The sequence below is a fragment of the Lycorma delicatula genome, chromosome 8 (genome assembly GCF_047948215.1).
Source record: "Lycorma delicatula isolate Av1 chromosome 8, ASM4794821v1, whole genome shotgun sequence".
Taxonomy (NCBI): Eukaryota; Metazoa; Arthropoda; class Insecta; order Hemiptera; family Fulgoridae; genus Lycorma; species Lycorma delicatula.
Window position 1 is genome coordinate 123,464,272 of NC_134462.1, and position 18,128 is coordinate 123,482,399.

The 18,128-nt window shown below is 28.5% G+C and overlaps 1 protein-coding gene across 7 annotated transcripts in view; it reads left to right on the plus strand.

Annotated features, from left to right (window-relative positions):
• PAN3 (Poly(A) specific ribonuclease subunit PAN3) overlaps positions 1 to 15,522 on the plus strand; it is a 67,037-nt gene extending 51,515 nt beyond the window's left edge. For 6 of the 7 annotated variants that reach the window (XM_075374233.1, XM_075374234.1, XM_075374238.1 and 3 more), the window contains 3 exons: positions 1,788 to 1,976; positions 4,338 to 4,500; positions 9,360 to 15,218. In XM_075374233.1, the coding sequence (XP_075230348.1) occupies positions 1,788 to 1,976; positions 4,338 to 4,500; positions 9,360 to 9,497 (490 nt within the window). In that variant the 3' untranslated portion in view covers positions 9,498 to 15,218. Of the gene's footprint in view, positions 1 to 1,787; positions 1,977 to 4,337; positions 4,501 to 9,359; positions 15,219 to 15,292 lie in introns of those variants that run through there. The other variant, XM_075374236.1, reaches the window with a different exon arrangement.
• The last annotated feature ends 2,606 nt before the right edge of the window (positions 15,523 to 18,128 follow it).

The window sequence follows — 18,128 nt, forward strand, 5'->3', positions numbered from 1 at the left end:
CACATTTTCTTGGATTGTTGATATCGTGTTTAGTTTTTGTGTTATTGTTATTTAAGTGCGATTTTTGAAAGGAGTAAAATTTTGGGAATGTAAAATTTTGTGTGAAATTGGGGAAAAATTTCACAAAAACTTTGAAAAACTATTGAAAAAGGCTTACGGAGATGATGCTCTGGGTCATACGGAATGTTATGATTGGTTTTTACAATTTAAAAGCGATCGTCAATCACTTGATGACCCTCTACCAGGAAGGCCGTCAACTTCAACTGAATGATCCCACGTTCAGAAAATCAACGATCTGATACATGCACATAGCTGATTGACTGTCAGAGAACTTGGAGAAGAGGTTAGCATCTCAGTTGAATCATGCCATGACAAGTAAAATTTTGCTTCATCAAGTTGCAGCAAAGTTTGTTTCTCGTTTGATGATTGAACAACAGAAAGAACATCAAGTGGATGTTTGTCGGCAACTTCTTGAACAAGCCAATAACGATGAAACATTCATGCAAAGGATCATAATGGGATATGAAAATTGGGTTATGACTATGACATAGAGACAAAAGTTCAATCACAATGGATCGGCAAAGGGTCTCCATGCCCAAGAAAGCACGTCAGTCTCAATCTAATGTTAAATTGATGCTCTCTGTTTTTTTTTTATCTTACTGGAATTGTGCATTTTGAATTCTTGCCTCAAGGTGAAACAATGAACTGTGCAAACTATCAAGGCGTTTTACAATGGTTACATGGAAAAATTCTCAAAAAGAGACCAGAGTTGTGGCAAGACAACTTATGGTTCCTTCACCATGACAATGCGTCTGCACACTCAGCTTTGTCAGTTCATCAGTTTTGTGCCAAAAATCAGATGACTATCCTCCCTCATCCTCTCTGTTCACCAAACCTGGCTCCTTATGATTTTTTCTTATTTCCAAAATTAAAATCGGTGATGAAAGAACATCATTTTGAGACTGTCGATGACATTAAAGGAAATTCTTCATGGACCTTATTAAATGAAGCTACCCAGGGCTGCTTCGCAAAGTGTAAACATCCCTGGGAAAAGTGTGTGAATAGGGGAGGGGAGTACTTTGAATGGGGCAAGGACCAATGATCTGTAAAATTATTAATAAAGATTAAAAAATCAAGTTCGGTAATTTTCTAAACAGACCTTGTTCGTGATATTTACATATAACTTAAGGTACTGATTTTTATTTAAATTTATTGCTGTTATTGGTTTTGTTTACATGTCCATTCTTTGAATATACTTTTATTTAATTTTAGTATGGTAGAATTTCATGGCAGTGAAAATGATTACAAGAGTTTTTCCTTTTGTTTTATGTATGAAGTGATTATTATGTAACTGTACATAGTTTTTTTTAATGAATTATTAGTTAGAATTTAATGTCCTTTTCTTTAATTCTAGTATTAATGAACTTTCTAAAGAGGTAATAAAATACATTATTACATTAAATGATGAGAGACATCTTTTTTATTATTATACAATTTTCAGTAATTTACAGTTACACTTTACATTTAAAAAATAATTAAATTATTAATGCAATAAATTCAAAAATAATTAAATTATTAATGCAATAAATTCTTGTAAACATATTGTAAACAATTTCAAAGAATAAAAAATGAGTGCTTGTAAAAAGAATAAAAAAAAAGTTAAGCCATGAATTCTTCTGTTGTTTAGTTTGTGTTAGACAAATTATTTCAAAGCAGAATTATTTGTTGTTCATCTCTGTTTTTTCTTTTAGTTTTAAAATATTGTTACATTGTGTTTTTTTTTATAGGTACCTGTTGTCACAACAACGTCGTAGTGTAGTTGATTTGATGCCAATGATCGGTACTCGTTATTATTCTCAATTGGATAACATACAGTTACATAGTGATTTAGTGGAATCTGAATTAGCTAAAGAGATGGAAAATGGTCGACTTTCTAGATTGCTCATAAAACTGGGTGTCATCAATGAACGGCCTGAGTAATTTTATATTTTATTGGTTTCTAACAGTATATATATATATATATATATATATATATATATATATATGCATAAACTTTTTCCTTTGTAATTTTCAATTGGTTTTAATTCGGTAGTTATTTAAATGAAGTTCAGAATATTTCATTTTTACTTTCCTGTCTAGTGCTATAGCTTCAGAAGGGAGAGTATTGCAATTGTTTCAATTTGGGCATGTGCGGCTTTTTTTTTAAGAAAGAAGTACAAAAATGGTTAAAAAAAATAACAGAAATCCTACTTAAATTTATTACTGTTGAATGATAATAATTAATAATTATCATAATAGGTAATTTTAATTACCTATTAAAAATGTTAGCTTGTTCACAATTAAGAAAAAATTGTCATTCTGATTTTAACAAACCAGTCGAACACATTTATTCAAATGTAGCCTGATTGTTGCCCTTACAAAATTGATATTAGATGGGATATTTTTATTTTTCTTTATCTTAGATTCTATTTCCTGAAACAAGCAATTAACTACACAAAGTAGCTGTAGCTAATGAATATCGGCTAAAAAATAGAACTAAACTAAATTATTGTTATATATTTAGCATCTAATATTATAGAAAATGTCCTAAATAAGAGAAATAATGCAAAAAATTCCGTAACATATTAACTGCTAATCCTATCTCATTTTTAAAATTTTTCCAGTTGAGGATAAACCTCAGTGTGGTTGACCAGTTTCTGTAAGTGATAAGAACCACCACAAGGAGGTGGATGTAACAATTTAAAATGATCATCACATGGTTTTGCACAATAACTGGGCTACCATAAAGTCTGTGGGGAGTCGTGCAAACTCATAGAAAAGAACAAACAACAACAAAAGGAATATTGTGAATAGCTTTAGAAAAGTTATTTTGGTAAGGGATATAATCTCATTTTCAATAATGTAACAGGAGGTGAAACTCAGTGCATCATTACGATACAGAAGAAAACATTAAAGCATTGAATATTGACAATTTCACCACAATCAAAAAGTTCAAAACCCAACTCTGAAAAAAATTCTTTTGACAGTGTTCTGGGAATCCAAACATGTACATTGTGACAGATTCATAGAAACCGGGTTGACTGTAAATTCTGTGCAATGCACAGAGACATTAAAATACACCTTAGGAGATGTGTGTGTTGTGTTTAACAATTTGTGGAGCTGATAACTCTGCAACACAGTATTTTGTTTGGGTACACACTTGCATATGACCAACAAGCTCTCACGTGAAGTTCAAATTTGGATCTATTCCACCCTCTGTACTCGTCAGATTTGCGCCCTGTGAATTTCACTTCTTTCCACAAATAAAGAATGATATTAAGGGTGTTTATTTCACTATGGGTGATGAACTGAAGGGCGCAGTGAGGAAAGCGGGTGCATCAAGGAAAGACTGCCAACATTCTTTATTGACAGAATGAGAAAATTGGTTCACTGTTGGGCAAATGTGTAAATGTTAAAATCTATAAATGGAAACTACGTGGAAAAATTAACAGAACATTTTTTTGACAAATAAGATGTACTTTTATGATGCCATATTTATTTCTTTTAACTATCTCCTTGATTTGAGATTTACATCGTTACATTTCGCCTACTCCGTGTAATTTCAAAGAAATGTAATTATTATTTGTTGAAAAAGGTTTTTAATTGAAGTATAATTTTTATATTAATTTAAAAAAAAATAATATAAAGATTTTAATTTTTTAAAAGTAATATTGATACTTTAATATCGAATGTTTATGAAACATTTTAAAGCTGTGTCCTATAAGTTGCCTCCAGGTTTAAATTTTTTATGAAATTGGTAACTTAAATTTATTAGCACAGTTCTGTGACTATCTAATTAAAAAAATTATTTAAGTAAAATATTAAAAACGCATCTTAAAACAGTTTTTTTTTCTATTGTTTAATAAACTTATTTAATCATTTAAGGCTTAAAATATAATTTAATTATTACTAAGTAATCTAAGTAATCTTTACTGTAAGTAATTAATTATTACTTACAGTAAAGATTATTTGATAGTGAGTATTCATAAAAAAAATAACTTCTTCACTTGCTGTTGTAAAAAAATTAAAGTGTTATTCTATTAATTTAAAAGTACTTTTTTTTATTAAATTTGTTACAATTAAAGCAGAAAATATTTAACTATAATACCTGCATGAACTGAACATTGTTATCGTAGAATAAATTTTTACACAAAGTTTTTTATATCAACCTATAAAGAAAATCATTATTTTTACCTTACAGAATTACTTAACTAATGTTCAGATTTTAAAATAATGTTAGCTGTAATATTATGACGGTGTAATTTAATTTTACTTAGTGGTAATTATCAATTTTTCAGGTTGAACTTGGATCCATCATGGGCTGAAACTGGTGACAGATATATGTTAAAATTATTTAGGGATTATTTATTCCATCAAGTTACTGATGATGGAAGACCTTGGTTAGATATGGCTCATATTGTACACTGTCTAAATAAGTTAGATATTGGATCCCAAGAGAAGGTTTGTCATAACTTTTATTTTACCTTTATATGTATATAAGTCCATGACAATTTTAAATCAAATCAATTGTGTAATTTGGGAGTTGTAAAATATTTAGAAATGGCACACTTGTAATAAATTCAAACACTTAAAAAGCTGTTCTAAGTTTTCCTTTAAAAAAAGTATTATCAGTGATATATTATGACTGTCACAGCTGCTAACATTTCAGCTGGGACTCTAATTAGAGTCACCTTTACTAGCTATATATGATTAGAATGAAGTTAGTAGAGATTAGAATAATTAATTATTAAGGATTTTATTTTTGTGATATTTTGTAGTTCATATCTGTTCTAGTTTTTATCTCTTACATAAATTTATTTGATTTTTTCTTCTTTTTTTATTGATTTCCATTTTTGACTTTACCTTGTCTAACTGAATCTAGTCAACGGTGTTTTGCATATTCATTCACATTGATTATGTCATCTTCCTCGGTAATGTTGAAAGAAAATATGTTAACAAAGCTGTTCCAGTTTTCTGATTTATGAGGATGATTCAAATATGAACCGTAATTTTTGTTGTTGACGCATGGCTAATGGAGAGGGACGTGGCTTCTCAGTGTTGTATGTCAGGATGTGTAGAGGGAATCCCACTCTTAGAAAGGCAGCTCATTACTTTTTTCTAGTCGGTATCACAATGTCAAAGCAGACGGTATTATTGCATGTTGTGCAATGTATTATTACTAAATTTCCCACAGCAGATGGTGTGAAACCATCTGAAATTTTGAGAAGATGAAGAAGAATTCATTCAGGCACAGTTCAGGAACAACACACTTAAAAAGACTGAAATGTACGATTAGCATAAGCAATTTTCAGAAGAATGAGAACCAGTTGAAAATGAAGGTCACTAACATCGTACAAGGACTGAAAACATGCTACTGCTACTGCTGAAAACATTCTCATGGTTCGTTGCCTTATCGAGGACTACCATCAATTAACAATTGCAGAAAATTGCTTTGAGATCAGAATAAGCTACGGCAGTGCTCAGGCAATCATTACTGACGATTTGGATTTAAAAACGTGGCAGCACAATGGGTCCCTTGACGTCTCACCGAAGGTCAGAAGCTCTATCGGCTAGAGGTAAGCCAGCGGTTGTTGAATTATTACCAAACTGAAGGAGAATTTTTTTGCATTGAATCATGACCTGCAGTGAGACTTGGGTGCACTATTACATCCCAGAACAAATATGTAAGTATTATAAGTATTACAGGCAAGTGTGGAGTGGCAAAAAAAGGAAGAAACTGCACCCATTAAAGCCAAAACTCAACTGTCAGCTGGAAAGGTTCTGGCCACAGTATTTTTGATTTCAAAAGAGTTTTCCATGTTGATTTTCTCCATGAACATCATACAGTGAATTTTGCATATTACCACCAACTTTTAGTCAAAGCAAAACTTGCACGTCGTCAAAAAAGACGTCATTCTGCTTCACGACAATTCTTGGCTCCACACTGCGGCTCAAACTGAAGAAAAAAATTCATCCTTATTCTGGACTGCACTGGAGGACCCTCTACATACAGTCCAGACTTATCGCCACTAAATAACTTTATTGAGCCACTAAAAAAAGACACTTTGAGGACAGAGATTTGAAGACTATGCTGCTGTTGAAGCATTCGTGCACAATTTGTTGTTACGCCCACCTTCATTTTATAATAGTGGGATCAAAAAAGCTATCTATCTGCTGGGAAAATGTGTTTCCAAACGTGGAAATTATGTAGAAAAATAATATTGTATGTATTTTTATTGCCTTTCAGTAAATTATAAAACAAAAATTCCGGTTTATATTTGATTTACCCTCCATTTCTTTACAGCATTTCACACCATTATTATTACATTTATTGAAGCCAAATTATTTATTAATTACAATTTGAATTGAAATGTATTGCATTTTATAATAATATTACCCCAATCAGAGGATCAAGACAAGAAATGCTTTGTTTTTTAGTTAATCAAAATTTTCCTTCTTTCTTGGCCTAAAAAGTTCTCTACAAATACCCTACTGCATTTACATGAATACATGTATTCCTGTAAAATAATTTAAATATGCAACTTTCACATTTTTGTGATAATGATTTCAGAAAAACCACAAATCCAAAACAGCTGCATTTTGGGCTTTTTTGGACACTTTTGGTACAGTTAATTGCAGTCAAAAGGGGAGGTGCACAGTTAGATGTTAAACAGTCCTAAATCCAAAATTTCAACATTCTATGGCTAATTGTTTTTGAGTTATGCGAGATTCATACATACATAGACATCACATTAAAACTAGTCAAAATGGATTCAGGGATGGTCAAAATAGTTATTTCTGTTGAAATCTGAAAACCAAAACTTTTCCCGATTACAATACTTCCGTGTACTTTACAAGGAAGTATTAATGAAATCATTTTACGAGAAAAAAATCATTTATTATAAACATTTTACTTACATTTACAAGTACCCAGTAAAGAAAATAAATTAATGAGATGGCTGTAATTATTTTTCATTTAAAAGTTTCTCTGTCTGTGAATCTATGTTAGAAACACACAAAAGCAAATAATTTTCAAGTAATAAAAGTTGATTCCTCATATTTAGTGTTTAAAGCAACCATAGATGAAAAACCCTTTTCACAGAAATGAGAAGTGGTGAAAGGGTTTAACATTTTCAATACTTTTGTGATTAAATTTCGATATTCACTTCAGTGAGCAAGCCAAAACGTATCTAAATCTTCAGATGAGAATTGTAGTTGTAGTGTTTTAACGGCAGACATTTCAATAAGCTGTTTGCTAATTTCAACTGCTAACTTAACTGCTGCAAAAATGTTTTCACTAAATGGTTTCAGTATCCATCTCTTTGAGAATCATTTTTATCTTCCAGGAAATATTCTGCCGACTAAATTTTTAGCTTCCGCAAATGCATCTCATGCTATCCAAACTGTGGTGAGTAATAGTGTGATCTTCATCCAAATTTTTCTCAATATAATCAGAAGTGAGTGGAAACATACCAAAACTTTTGCAAAGGCAAATAATCACGATATCAAGCTTCTTAGTGAAAGCATGAACTTTGTCTGCCATTAATTTTGTTTTTATCACATCCTTGTAAATTTACATTCAAGTTGTTTAAATGTGAAAATACATCAGCTAAGCAAGCCAATAGCAACCTAAACTCATTCTGTAAAAACATTGAGAATGGCATTTGCTTATCCTGGAAAAAATTAATTTATTTCATATTTCCAATAACTGGGTTAACAGTACCTACCCTATGATAACCATCAGAATTCTGTATAGAAAAGAATATTTTTTTCTGTTTGCCCACTTTATCTCATAATTTAGCAAACAGCTTATTGTGTAATTGTCAACTTTTAGTAAAATTAACCATTTTTACAGCTTTATAAAGAATTTGTGAGATTTTTTGACATATTTTTTATGGTAAAAGCATGTCTGTAAAGGAAGCAATGCATCCATTCCGCCCTTTGCATAAGATGATCTTTTTTTTTTCAAAAATCGGAAAAATAAATGTCTTATATCTGTTATGTAGTTTTTAGTTGCTTCATTAAAAAAAACATCAAAAAGACATTGTCCTGTTGCATGACCAAGTATTGATTTGCAAAACATATTTTCTTTGATGGATCTGTCACTATCACATTCATATCTCACAAAACATAAGAAATGAGAAACATTTGCTACATCTGTTGATTCATAAAAATTGAATGTCTAAGATTTGCCTTGATACTGTGCTGTCAGAAAGTGAAAATTTTCCAGTGTTTTTGCTTCTTCCATGCCTGTTAAAACACTGACCATGTCAGTTGCAGCAGGCAATATGAAGTTTTCTGTGATTGTGCTTTTTACAAAGAGAAGCTTGTTGATTTCATCAAAGCATGTAATTTTTTTTTGAAAAGTTCCAAGGATTTGCTTTTATGATCTGGATGTTTAGTTTCTAAGTGTCAAATTAATTTTGACGGATTCATTGGAAAGATCTTGAAAGCAAACAATGCACTGTGACTTTCCATACAACAAGGTAAAACCAGAATTTAAATAACTATTATTCTACAACCTCCTCTTTTTACCAATCGATTCACTGGATGCAGGTGGCTCAATTCATTTTTTCACAAATTTATCCATTTTGCATAAGAATCTAATTGAAAAAAAAGAAGAATTAAACTGTTTGATCACACACTAAAAAACCAAAACCTTAATTATTATTATTTTCAATGAAACTACACTTTAAAAACTTAAATAAAGGCACCAGATGCACGCTTTGCATTAAAAACCAAACTGACATTCTCCAATCCCTTAACGCCTCTTTTATACTGCTGAGAGTATGACATGTTCAAACATATCATATGCATGTTTGAATATGATGCTCTTACAGTGACTATTATGTAAGCAGGCCAAATTATGAGGAGCACGTTCACATCAAGTTAGAACCTGTAAATTGCTCATGTTCGTACCTTCGCTATCAACGCAGCTAAATAGTTAACTAGGTTTCAGTTTGTTGGGGTTGGAAGGTCATAAAATATTCATATATTTCTTTATTTTTTGGGAGTGTGGAGCTAAAAAAGTTAAGAATCACTGCTTTGGAGAATCTTGGAAATTTTACTTTGTTTTTAATTCATGAATTGTTTCTTTTGTTTCTAGACTCATAATAATCCAGCATCAGCTATAATTTTATTTTACAAAAGTTTTTAACTAAATTATTAAAAGGTCACCTGTTAATATTAACCTTTGGAAATTTAATAATTGTGTTTTAATGTTTAGTGGAAATGGAAATAATGTTCCAACACTTCTTTATATGGTAATTTATTTTAGTTTTTTTTTTAACTTAATATTTTGCAATCCTTTATGCCCATAGATCTGCTTAATGTCTCGTGATGAACAGAGCATACTTGTCGTTACTTATTCAGAACTGAAACATTGTCTTGAGCAATCTTTTGAAGAGATAGTCAGTGTCGCTTCTGCACCATCGAAAACTGATGTTGTCAATCCGTAATTGATTTATAATTTAATAAAACCAAAATGAAATAATCAAGGTAAGCGATTGATCAGTCCAACCTTATTAACCAAACCCCAGCTCGGGGTCAGTTAAAACTTCCAGTCTAATAATTAATTATTCATTATTTAGTCTACATTTCTTTTTTCTTCCTGAAGAAATAAGTCCCTTAAATAATAATTATATTCATAAAAAAAGGGTGTAATACATGATAATAATAACAATAATAATAAAGAAGTTGCCAACAATGCTGAATAATCTTAATTGAGGTATTGTATTATGTTTGTGCAATATTTTAACATTAAAACTTTGTCTTCTTTTTGTTTATAATTTAATCGTTTCTTTGTGTGACTTAATTATTTATATCTGTAATATTTTAATCTAATATGGCATGTAAATTAAATAATTATAAAAGTTATATACTTCATTTTTATTTATAATATTAAAAGAATGTTGATCTTTAAAAAAATATTTAATAATGATGAATCATTAAGAGTACTTAGTGCAATAATTTTGCTAAAAGATAATGTTTGGGAATGTATGTAATTTATAATTGTTGGTAACTTCTGTATAATATGTGTATCTATATATTTTTTTACCATTTAAATAAGATTTGATGAGAGAGATTAGTTAATATTATTTACTAGGGAAAATCTTTGAGTATTAAAGTAATTAATGCAGGGTTTTTATCAGTTTTTTTTTTTTTTTTTAGTATTTTATTATACAAAATATTTTTTTTATATATTTATATATTTGTTGACTATTTATTTTAAAATATTTGAGTTGTGGTTACAATATTGTAATACAGTTATTAAAAATCAAAATCTCTATAATGTAATGTATATTACTTATTTCTTTTTTTATTAATTTTTTTAAATTGTGTTTTGTTTTTTAATTTTGCAATGTTGATTATTTTTTAATTAATAAAATATTATTTCTCAAAATGAAAAAAAAAAATTAACAACTTTGATTCATGTGTTCCTATTACAACAATTGTAGTTGGTGATATCTATTAACTTTGCTTGAGTTTATCAGTTAATTTTAATAATAAAATTGTGTATTATCAAAAATAATGTATTTTTATGCTAAATAATGTATATTAATGCAGTTGTTATTTATATTAAAGCAACTTAACTAATCCAGTTAACAAAATGTTCTCTTTCTTAATTTTTTTAAAATTTATTTTAAACTTTACAGGCAATAAACATTTTTTTTTTCAGTTTTACTTAATTTAAAATTTTATTTTTTTACCTACAGTTTGTTAAACAATATTATAAATGATAATATATTTTTGTAACGTTTTAAATAATTATTATGTAACTGTGCCGTTTATATATTATAATAATTATATTAATATGTAATGAAATTTAATGAAAAGTGAAGAAGTCCATACCCGATTGTTGAAAATAAATTATTGAACATAGATCAATTTTTATTAATAATAATGATTATTATCAAAAGAGCAATTTCTACATTTTGGTTGTATTGATGAATGTTTTGGTTTTTTTTTGTACTTTATCCTGGTTGAGATTTATTATTTTAACAATGAAATAGAATACTGTGTAGCACAATTATAGAAAATAATTTGAAGGTGTAGTGATTGATGTACCTCAGAAAAGAAATGAAGGAATGCTTTATACTTTAGGAAAAAAAAATTAGGTAAAATAATTAATAATAGCCGTTAAAATTTTTATTGCTTTTTTAAGTAAAATGTGCAGGTTAATATATAAATTATTAATTATAATAGTGTATTTGTGAGTCATAATTATGATTATCCACTTATCAATATAATTATTGTTATATTGTTTGTAGTGAAGTTTAAAAAAAGTTTTTTAATAAGCAGGAAATAAATAATACATTTCTTTTTTATTGTCTTCTTAAGTGATACGATTCTATTTTATTGAAATTACAATGAAGCAGATTTAATACAAATCGGCTTGAATATAATTTTTATTTTGCGTTAGCTGAAATTCTTTTTATGTATATTAAAAGAAAAGGAAATATTCAATAGAAATAATTAATAATGCTGACAGTCTTTGTATAATAAATATAATTATAGGTTATAAAACATACAAATTTTATTTCTCAGTTATTAAAAAGAATGTAATTTGAACTTTATTTTTCTGTTGTACTAAAAAAATTAATAGCAAGAAAATTTCAGTCGGCTAAGTTTTGTCTTTTTTTATAGTAGCAGTCATTTTTTTACTTTAGTAGGATGTGTCACATGTAGTTAAGTATGTAATAATTTTCAGCACCAGTACAATATAAAATTATTTAGTGCACTCCATTTGATGAAATCTCATTAAAAATTCATAGTTCCGTAATTACTTATGTGTCTTCTTAAATCTAACAAATTTTATTTTTATGTTTAAAGGACTTTGAAAAATAGCAATTTTAATTTTCCACTAAAATGTTAAATCCGCTTAAAAATGAATAAAATGTAAAAGGATATAAATGACGTCCAATTTTATCCTCGGCTTGATTGCGTATTCTCTTCAATTCTTATACTCTTATCATTTTAAAAAAGAGAACTCAAGAGGTACCGAGTAGAATTTTTATTTTTAAATAAACTTTACGTTATTTTTTTGATATCTATAAAAAAATGTGAAAGTCATTTTTAATTTATTATTTGTCTTAAAAATGCTTGATTGTATTAAAACAAAAATTAAATTAGAAAAAAATTTGGGATAATATAGTGCCTTTATATGACAAAAAAAAATTAGTAAGAGAAAAAGAACGTACTATTATCTGATAATGCTTTGAAAGGAAAAGATTTTCTTCAAAAATAAAAAAGGTAAATTAGTGTAAAAAAAAAAAAAAATTAATCATAAGAAGACAGTTTTTTGAAAAAAATGTGTTATTTAGTATTTTTTTCATTTTAAATTTTGTATTGGATGTTTAATAAAAAAATACATTTAGGTGCTTTAAATTTCTGCATAATCTAATAGCATTTTAAAATTTAATCTGTAATAGTAAAATAAAGTAAAACACTGCTGGAGTGGATATAAATTAAAATTTATCAATTATAACAGTTGGAAATTTGTGTGTATTTAAAACAATATATATATATATACACACACACACAAGGTTATTTGAATGTGTATGTTTGTTATATATACATGTCTGTGTTTTGTGTATGAAAGTGATCACCAGTGTTCTGCTCAGATATGGTTATAATTTTCTTCTTTTAATACTGTAATGCAATAGTCTATTCTAATGAGAACAAATTATTACTATTATATGTTACATTAAATTAATATATACATCTATATATTAATCACATTTATAACTGTTAAATAAAATGTTTTTAAAACACTAAAAAAGTTTTTTCTTTTGCGTTTCAAAAAGTTTAATTATTAAAACAAATAGGATTTATTCATACTATGTATGAGTCTTTCTCATCATTAGATAACTTTTTAATTATCTATTTTTTAATGCTGTATTAATTATATGATGTTTAAAAAGGGAACCTCTAACGTAAATTTTAATAAATTACTAAAAAAAAAAAGTCAGTAATGTGTAATCATTCCATGAATGGTTTTCTTTTTTTTTAGCGATAGAGTTCAAATATTGACATAACAAACATTCCTTGACTGTGAATTAAATATTATAGTATTTATTTTATGTGTATAAAAAGAATAGTAATAATAATTAATCGTAATTTCTTGAAGAAGATAGAAAACTTCCATTGTTTAATCCTCGAGCCAGTTTAAATTTTTAATTATTGGTGGAAATAATGAATGGGTTTTGCAATAACAGGTATTTGTACTAATAGTTTTTGTGTTATGATGTATATTGATATTTTATCGCATTTTACAGAAACAAAGTTTTTTTGGTAATATGCAAATAATTTTAAAAACCTTTCCTCATTTAAAAAAAAAAAAAACGATAAAAAAATTGCTTGCTGCTGTATTCAGAATTGTTAATATTATTCAGAACTAGTTTTAAAAACTAACTAAATATTTAATTTTGATTTTGGTTTTTTATAGTTTATGAAAAGAATAGTATGAAATAACATCAAGAAATGTGTGATGTGTACATATTTTTATATTGTATAGGGAAATTCTCTATGTACTTATGTAAGTCTGTATCTGATATAAATTTTATCATCTGTTTAAAGTGTATCCTTTTTTATTTATATTTTAATCAAAATGTAAACAAATAATATATCAGGCATTTGAATGACAGTTAAGTAATGACGTAGTCTGTCAATCATTTTGTTATTCTTTCATTCTTTTTACTTTTCTTTTCACCTAGTGAAATACATTTGAGTTATACAGAGCCTCTTTGTCAGTTTTTCCAAAATAACTCATCATCTGTCAAATTTCTTTATTAAATCCTGCCTTTTGATTTTTCTTTATTAATTTGTGTTGAATCTTTTTCCCCTTTTCTTTTATGAGACTATTTTAAGTTTATATAAACTTTGCTACAATAGATTTTCTATCTCTACTTGTTTTTTCAGCATGTTATTTCCCAATCTATATTGTTTTTCTCTGCTACACCCTTAAAAATTCCATAGCACAGAAAACTCAGGCTAAGCTTTGTCATTTTAGTTGAGAAAAATGATAAAATTCTAAAGGCCAAGCGTTGTTGTTAGATTCATAAGGTGTTAGAAATTTTTTGTTTCAGCCCTCATTTCAGTTGGACGAATTAGATTTCTGTTGTGTTTCATATCTTCTGTTTGATTTCCTAACTGTTATAAAATTGAAAATAAAAATGTATTTATCGATACATTTCTCTTAGAATTATTGTATGTAGATATATTAGTAGATTAACAGTGCTGCAACCAATGAACGATTATTGTTAGTTTTAGTACAATGTAGTTGTAAAGTAGGTACTATTCAACGAAGCAACAGATACCAGCTCGAGGGTTAAGTGATTTAATTAAGATTAACATCTAGGTGATTTATTTGAGCTTTCATTGTAATACAATACAAATAGAAGAAAAGGATATCAAAGATGAAGCATTTATTGTACTTATTAATTATAATTAAACAATATTTATTATTTATTAATTGTATATTTTTACAAGATGCATTTTTTATTGTAAGTTTGTTAAGAAAATAAATAAAATTTAATAAAAATAATTAAAAGTGTCAGTTAAATTGAAGGTATGTTAAAAATTATGGTATAACATAAGTATAAACTTTATTTAGTATGCTGTAGTAATTTTTAACTACTAGTAATTACTAAATACTGTAAAGTTTAGTTATAGCTTGAGATGTATGTATATTAAATGGTTTTATTTTGATTTTGGTTTAGTATTTTTTAAGATTTATTTGATTTTAAAATGAATGGTAAAAATGACATAATTATGCTTTAGTGAATTTTAAATTTCTGGGTAATATCTTTTTGTTATTTTTTAACTGTTGGTTTTAAAACAATTCTTAAGGTGGTTGATATATTTACATTTCTTTTTTTTTAATATGTTTATAACAAGATTTGTTACAAGTTAGTTGCTACTGAAAACGTGTTTTTCTTTTAATAGTAATAAATGAAATAAAAAGATGTATTGTTTGATAGATAAAAGCTCAAAAAAGTACCTTCAAGAAAACTGCACAATAGTTTTACAGAAAAATATAAAACAAATAACTAAAAAAAAAGAAAAATAAAAAAAACAAGAAATAGATTATAAATAAATAATTACAACAAATGTGATCGATTGATAAAATAATGTAAGATATTGTATAAATATTGATCTTAATAAAGTTATTTTATCAACAGTTGTTTTTTTTTCTTTTAAACTACAGTAAGATCTGTTTTAATTGAGCTTTTAACAAATGTCTCTCTTACAGAGTTGCTGATGATGGAGGCACAATATATTGAGTCACGTAATGCATTACTGTACTCAAAAATGTTGCACCAATTTTTAAATAATTTCATGAAACTCTTCAGAAAGGTTTTACAGTCATTGTGCAGTAGACTGACTCCTTGTTTACCGACTCAACTGAGAGTGAAATTTTGATCAGTTAATTTAAAAATGCATTATAGAAAAAAGAGAGCATTAATTATTATTAAAAATTAATTAATAAAAAACCTGTAAAATAAATTGTTTTTCTAATTTATCTAACTGTTTCACATCCCAGTCATTTACAATTAAGCATCTAATAGAAGAGTGTACCATATATGAGGACCTCAGAAAGAGGTTCCTGCTGAGAAATGATATGATATTACTGCTGATTTAGCTAATGGAAATGAAAGAAGAATAGTTGCATATTACACGCCAGTGGACTTCTTAATAGTCTATAAAAATGAAAATTTAAAGCTGTGAAAGAAACTAAGAGGTAGTTTTTTTTATATAAATAAGGGAGTCTCGAAGCGTGGCACGTATAGTGACAGGAGGTAGCCCTCTTGCTTAGGCCACCCTGGCTCGTCTGCATTCAAGAGCAGTGAGTCAGGGTGTGTCCAATGATGGCATGGGGGACCCTCAAGGGTGGACTGAGGGGCGTGAGGCTATGGGTGGGCGCAATGCATGCCTGTAGTCTGTTTATAGTAGGAGTCAACTGCCACGGCATCCTGGCGCGACTGATATACTGCCTAACGGCGGTTCTGGTTGCCCTGAGGGTGCTAAAATTAACACACACAAGACAGGTAGAAGGAATAATGGTATTGAATTAACTTGTATTTTTTTATTTATATGATTCTTTGAGAATTTTTATCTCAAATTTTAATATCGGGGCCCCTTAAACCCCTTAAGTGTAGTATTTGTCTTTGTTATTTGTGTCTTAATATTTTGTGTAATTTGTGCTTTTAAATAAAATGTAAGGGCCCTTTACACCCTTACATATGATGATCCTGATGGTCATACTAATTTCTTTCTAAGAACGTGACGAGGGTTAATGACCTTAGTAGTCGATGCCTGTAAAAAAAAAAAAAAAATCCTCTCCCTTCAAGTATCAAATAAAAATGTACTGCTGTTCTAGTGTGTACCTGGAGATCAAGAAATTGAAAATTGGAAGAGATTATGGCTAAGAAAAAGAGTAAGTGGTGAAAAAGAATTTCTACCCTCAGAAAAACTGCATTAGAAGACAAATAATCCCTTCAAGAAGAAATCTTAAGGCCTCCTCCAAGCAACAAGTGTCAATACAATGATTTTGTATTCATCAGCTTAAATATATGTTGCAAGAGAAATTGCTTTTCTTTAAAAATTGAAAAGCCTGAGGGTGAGTGTTGTGGGAGCCGATGTATGTAATTAGAAATTGTTTTCTAACCATTGGTTTTATAAAAAGCTTGGCCTACGACTGAAGTTCTCATTGGGTAAATTTAAGCTCATCATTTAAAATTTTCTTAATACATGTCTTTTTAAGTAGGCTCCATATACATTTTGTGTTTAGAGTGAATGTAATTACATCTCATAGTTCATAGTTATATGAACTATTTTAAACTAATATTATAATTTTATTTATTAATTTCTTCAATTTTTACTGCTAATGAGCGTTTATTTATTTATTTTAAATTCAATCAATAATTACACTGAACTACAAAATACAAAAGATTGATTTACCTTGACCGAAATGTGTGTATATGTTCAGATTATTCATATGATGTAAAAACTTGACATAATTCATCAACAGGTGAATTTTGTCACTTCACCTTTAGGAATTTAATTCCAGCTGTTGTAAATGCAATACCTTTGAAAACATATTAGTAATAGAAATTACATACACAATGTTTGATCAAAAGGTTTGTGATTTTTTTTTTTTTTATCTTGACAATTTTCAGATAAGTCACTTTCTTCTTTGTAATGTTTATGCACCACCTGTCCTTGATATATATCTACAGAGTGCTACTTAAGTTTGGAAACAACTTTTTATTGCATATCTGAGATGTATTTGGAGGCAGAAAGAAATGGAGTTCTATGAGGGACTATCAGAAAGTAAGTTACATCCCCTCTATGAAACAACACATTTTTATAAGACAATTTTTTTTTTTTTACTGAACAAAAAACCACAGTTTTATCTATTTTTCAACATAATCACCAAGTTTTTCTAAACACTTTTAATACCTTGTAACAAGTTTTTCAATTCCACTCTCATAAAAATTTCATCCAACCATTTAAGGACTGCTTCCTTCAGTTCATCATCATTAGTGAAACGCTCCCCTTCCAGCTCTCATTTGAGAGAACCAAACAGGTGGTAGTTGCAGGGTGTTAGGTCGGGGCTGTAAGATGGATGAGGCAACCCTTCCCACTTGAATTTTTACAGTAATTCCTTTGTCACATGAGCTGAATGAGTAGTAGCGTTGTAAAGAAAAATGACCCCATCACTCAATCTTCCGGGTCTTCAATCTCTAATGGCTTTATGCAATTTTTTTAAAGTCTCACAGTAAGATTCAGCATTTATTGTTGTTCCTCAGAGCATAAATTCACTGTAAACAACTCCCCAAGAATCAAAAAAGACTATATAGCGTAACCTTTCAAATATGTGGGGATGTTTTTACTTTTTTTGGCTAGGGTGAATTTCTGTGTCTCCATTCATGGGATGTTCGTTCAGTGACAAGAGTGTAATGAAACAACAAAGCTCTCATTCCCTGTGATGATTTGTTTAAAAGACTATGGACCAGTCCTGGAATAAAGTTGAAGAAAAGAAAGAGCTGATGCAAAACATTGGTGTTGTGGTTGTCAGTCAACAG